This window comes from Gekko japonicus, unplaced genomic scaffold (genome assembly GCF_001447785.1).
Source record: "Gekko japonicus isolate JY-2015 unplaced genomic scaffold, Gekko_japonicus_V1.1 scaffold6601, whole genome shotgun sequence".
Lineage (NCBI taxonomy): Eukaryota > Metazoa > Chordata > Lepidosauria > Squamata > Gekkonidae > Gekko > Gekko japonicus.
Window position 1 is genome coordinate 14381 of NW_015165462.1, and position 5285 is coordinate 19665.

The 5285-nt window shown below is 47.6% G+C and overlaps 1 protein-coding gene across 1 annotated transcript in view; it reads left to right on the top strand.

The window, feature by feature from the left end:
* Window positions 1-5285, top strand: part of LOC107109995 (src substrate protein p85-like) — a gene marked incomplete at both ends in the record, with an annotated part of 24893 nt that overhangs the window by 12365 nt on the left and 7243 nt on the right. The window contains 2 exons of the mRNA XM_015410705.1: window positions 2157-2267; window positions 4972-5026. Coding sequence (XP_015266191.1) covers window positions 2157-2267; window positions 4972-5026 — 166 coding nt within the window. The remainder of the gene's footprint in view (window positions 1-2156; window positions 2268-4971; window positions 5027-5285) is intronic.

Here is a 5285-nt window from a genome sequence, read left to right on the forward strand (position 1 = left end):
GTGAATTCCATGTGTTAATCACTCTTTGGGTGAAGAAGGACTTCCTTTTATCCGTTCTAACCCGACTGCTCAGCAATTTCATTGAGTGCACACGAGTTCTTGTATTGTGAGAAAGAGAGAAAAGAAACAAATAGGGAGGCAAACCAAGAGTTTCCTTCATTATTATTGTTATGTATTGAGACTAAGCCAGGCCTCAAGCTGTACCAGGAACAGGTCGAGCTTGCAACTTTAGAATAATAGTTTGCCAGGATCCTGGAGCTAACCAATAGATTAGTGGTGTAATGTAAAGAGCCTATCACTGGGAGTGGGTGGGTGTTGGGCGTGGTGTTTGCAGGCTTTATAAGCAGGGCTCAAGCCCTGCTAGTTGTCTTGTAGCTTGCGGAAATCACTGAAATCTTGTAAGCCGCCCTGAGCCCGCTTGCGGGGAGGGCGGGGTAAAAATATTAAAAATAAATAAAATTAATAAACCAGAGCTGATCACGGCAATGCGTCTAGAACCCAGTTATTTAACAATTATTGCTGTTGTTCTTCTGATTAAGAGCCAGGGTTCTTTTTGTAGTAGGAACTCCTTTGCATATTAGACGACACACCCCTAATGTAGCCAGTCCTCCAAGAGCTTACAGAGCTCTTCTTACAGGGGCTGCTGTAAGCTCTTGGAGTATTGGCTACATTAGGGGTGTGTCGCCTAATATGCAAAGGAGCTCCTGCTACAAAAAGAGCCATGTTAAGAGCTTATTATTAAGAGTTAATTAGTAAGTGTTGTGCCACAGTGGAATCAGCTGGCTGGAGGTGGTGAGCTCCCCCTCCCTGGCAGTCTTTATGCAGCGGCTGGAGAAACCCTTGTCAGGGATGCTCGAGGCTGATCCTGCATTTATCAGTGGGTTGGAGTAGGTGGCCTGTAGGGCCCCTTCGAACGCTGTGTTATTCTATGAATATTTCATTAGGCTTCTATACCACCTTCCCTGCAAGTAGGCTCAGGGCGATGCACAACAGAATTAATAAAATTAGACCGCAGCTGGCCCTGTTCCCATGTTCATCTCTCTGTTTTGCTAGGTGGGAGAGTGCCTATAGAAATGAGGGGAAAGGACAAGGATTTCTCACCTAGGGAGGAGATCTCTCTGTAACATAGAATCATAGAATGTTAGAGTTGGAAGGGACCTTGCAGGTCATCTAGTCCAACCCCCTGCACTTCGCAGGAGCATAGCTGAAAGATAGCCCTACATACCTACAACATACCCGAAAGATGGTCGTCCAGCCTCTGCTCGAAAACGTCCAGCGAAGGAGCATCCACCACCTCCCGAGGCGGTCTGTTCCACCGCTCAACCACTCTGACAGTCAGGACGTTTCTCCTGATATTTAGCCGGTATTGACTCCCTTGTATGAGATTGTAAGCCATTCTGAGTCTCCCTTGGGTAGTGAAGGGTGGGGTATAAATCCAATCTCCTCCTCCTCCTCTTCTTAGAATCATAGAATGTTAGAGTTGGAAGGGACCTTGCAGGTCATCTAGTCCAACCCCCCGCACTCTGCAGGAGCACAGCCGAAAGATAGCCTACATACCTACAACATACTCGAAAGATGGTCATCCAGCCTCCGCTTGAAAACATCCAGCGAAGGAGCATCCACCACCTCCCGAGGCAGACTGTTCCACTGCTCAACCACTGTGACAGTTAGGAAGTTTCTCCTGAGATTTAGCCGGTAACGACTCCCTTGTCATTTCCACCCATTCGATCCAGTCTTGCAATCCAGAGCAAGAGAGAATAGATCCGCTCCATCTTCTACATGACGGCCCTTCAGATACACGAAGACTGCAATCCTGTCCCCTCTAAGCCTTCTCTTTCCCAGGCTAAACATACCCAACTCTTTCAGCCTTTCCTCGTAAGACTTGCATAAGACACAACTGTGCAACCGTGTCCTGAATCTGTATCTGTGCAGACCAGTCAACTCCCCCCGCTCCCATCTCCTTTTGTAAACTCTGCCCCCAGCTGACTTGCAGTTGATCCCTTGCAAAGCTACTGTTGTACACTGTGATTGACTTTTAGAGGAACTGAGCATTGGGGTGATAGACAGTTGCCTCACGGGGCCCCCGAACACCCTCTGTAGGATTGGCTTGTTCAGTGAGGTGCAGTTCCTGATGCCGATTGTTCTTGCTTTCCCAGAGTGCCCTGGGCCATGGGTACGTTGCTGAGGTTGAGATGCACTCCTCTCAGACGGACGCGGCCAAGGGCTTCGGAGGGAAGTACGGGGTGCAGAAGGACCGAGCTGACAAGGTGAGTCTCATCTCCTTTTCCTTTGCGATCCCTTTGGCAGACCCCCGTGTGGCTACCGGTCCGCTCCCGAGCTTAATTCAAGAGGTCGCTTTTGTCCTTTGAAGCCCTCCATTAGCTGTTGTAGATTCTCCAGGTTGTGTGGCCGTGGTCTTGGCATTGTAGGACCTGACATTTCGCCAGAAGCTGTGATTGGCATCCTCAGAGGTATAACACAGAAAGATGGAGGACTCTCTGTGTCAAGGTGAGAAGAAGAAAAATGGTAGGCAGGTTATTTATATCTACTCAGGAAGGGGGGGGTAGGGCTGAGTCATTATTTTGTAGGAGTTCCCCAGGCTATGAACATGCTCATAGAGGAGCTTTCCTGAGGAGGTTCTTTTGTATATGGATTGTTTCCTGAGGAGGTTTCCTGTTTCCTGAGGAGGTTCTTTTGCATATGGATTGGCTGCTGATATTCTAATCTTATCTGTCGTGCTATTGTCAGATGTAAGCTTTAGTAAAGAGGGGCCTTTTGTGTTTTTCAGGACAAGAAACCATGCCCTGTTTATTTTTAAACTCTCTTCTTTCCTGTTGAAATTGTGTTTATGTTTATGAATTCCAATGGCTTCCCTGTGTAATCTGACATGGTAGCTGGATGTGTTGTCCAGCCTTTCAGTGTCTTGGAACAAAATACTGTGTCCTGTTTGAGTTAGGCTATGTGTAGCCACTGCTGATTTTTCAGGTTGGCCTTTCCACACTGACCCCAGTCCATTTTAGTTGTTGACCTGTCTGACCAAATATACAATGCAGGTTGCAGCGATACAAAAATCTATTCATATGATAACACAATATATGGTACAAACTAAGCCAAGCTTTTTACAAGTCTTCATTTGTGTATTTTTTTTTCCTTTTCACCCTTTCCCCAACTTTGTGGTGCCCCCTTTGGCCCTGGTGCCCTAAGCACGTGCTTAATCTGCTTAATGGTTAATCCGCCCCCGAAAGTAAGCCAGGAATCTATATTCTGTTGTAGCAGAGTGCACAAACAGGCCATACGCAGCAGAGCTTCTCTTTGTTCTACATGCGCTGGCAAAGTTACAGAGTCACACAGAGCCACTTGTCAGTTTCAGAACTAATAGTCCTTTATTTAGGGAACTCCATTCTAGATAGTAAAGGTGAGAGGGAGAGACGGGATAAGAACATAAGAACATAAGAGATGCCAATGTTGGATCAGGCCAAAGGCCCATCCAGTCCAACACTCTGTATCCCACAGTGGCCAGAAATACCAGTGCCATCAGGAGGTCCACCAGTGGGGCCAGGACATTAGAAGCCATCCCACTGTTGACCCCCCCAAGCACCAAGATGACAGAGCATCACTTGCCCCAGAGTCCCTATCTATACCTTGTGGCTAATAGCCACTGATGGACCTCTGCTCCATATGCTTATCTAATTCCCTTTTGAAGCCGTCCATGCTTGTAGCTGCCACCACTTCCTGTGGCAGTGAATTCCAAGTGTTAATCACTCTTTGGGTGAAGAAGTACTTCCTTTTATCCGTTCTAACCCGACCGCTCAGCAATTTCATGGAGTGCCCACGGGTTCTTGTATTGTGAGAAAGGGAGAAAAGTACCTCTTTCTCTACCTGCTCTTTCCCATGCATAATCTTATAAACCTCAATCATATCACCCCTCAGTCGTCGTTTCTCCAAGCTAAAGAGCCCTAAGCGCCTTAACCTTTCCTCATAGGGAAAGTGTTCCAACCCTTTTATCATTCGAGTTGCTCTCTTCTGCACCTTTTCCAAAGCTACAATATCCTTTTTAAGGTGTGGTGACCAGAATTGCACACAGTATTCCAGATGAGGTCGCACCATTGATTTATATAGCGGCATTATGATATTGGCTGATCTGTTTACAATACCCTTCCTAATAACCCCCAGCATAGCATTGGCCTTCTTTATTGCAGTCACACACTGTCTCGACATTTTCAGTGAGTTATCTAACTAAATCAGTGAGGGATCTAACTAAATCACCTACAATGGATGCAGATGCAGAGATGCTGGTCCAGCATCCACGGTGCCAAAGATGGATCGCAAAACGTCTTCCTTCTTTGTGTGTGTGTGTGTGACAGAGGAGTGTGAACAGAAAGAAGGAAGCGATTCCCTGCGTCTGTGCTTCAGAGGGATAGAGGCAGAAGAGTAAACAGGAAGGAAACCCACAGTTTGCCTGTCTATCTACCTGACTCTTTTGCAACCCCCCCTCTGGAGGCTGAGGCGAAGAGACAGTATCTGGTCCTTGTCTTCCCACAATCCTCTCCTCTCCAATGTTCAAGTGTAGATTATAATCCCCCTGGGGGAGGGTCCTGTCCGTTTTAGCCCAGACACTAAAGTGTTATGTACTTCAGTGCTGTTATCTCAACAATAGCACCCAGCTGTGTTCACTCGCACTGAGAGCCAGTTTGGGGTAGTGGTTAACTGTGTGGACTCAAATCTGAGAGAACCGGGTTTGATTCCGCACTCCTCCACATGCAGCCAGCTGGGTGACCTTGGGTCAGTCACAAGTTCTGTCAGAGTTGTTCTTGAAAAAGGGCAGTTTCTCTCAGAGCTCTCTCAGCCCCACCCACCCCACAGGGTGTCTGTTGTGGGGAGGGGAAGGGAAAGGAGTTTGTAAGCTGCTCTGAGACTCCTTTGGGTAGTGAAAGGCGGGGTATAAATCCAATCTCTTCTTTCCCTTCTCAGTCAGCGCATGGCTTTGACTACAAGGGCGAAGTGGAAAAACATGCATCACAGAAAGGTAAGTCCAGAGAACCTCAGCTCTGCTTGGGGGCCACCCAGTGGTCTTCCTGTCATCTGGCAGCAATGCAGATTCTGTGAACTTGGGCACAGATCATGAGAGGGAGGGCAGGGAGGGTTGCCTCAGTGCTTAGTTCTCCTGGCTATTTCTTACACACCCAGGGAAATGCTGATCACCACTGTGGGGTCAGGAAGCAATTCTTCTCCAGGCCTGTTTGGGCAGAAATCCTGGAGGATTTTTGTCATCTGGGGGTGTTGGG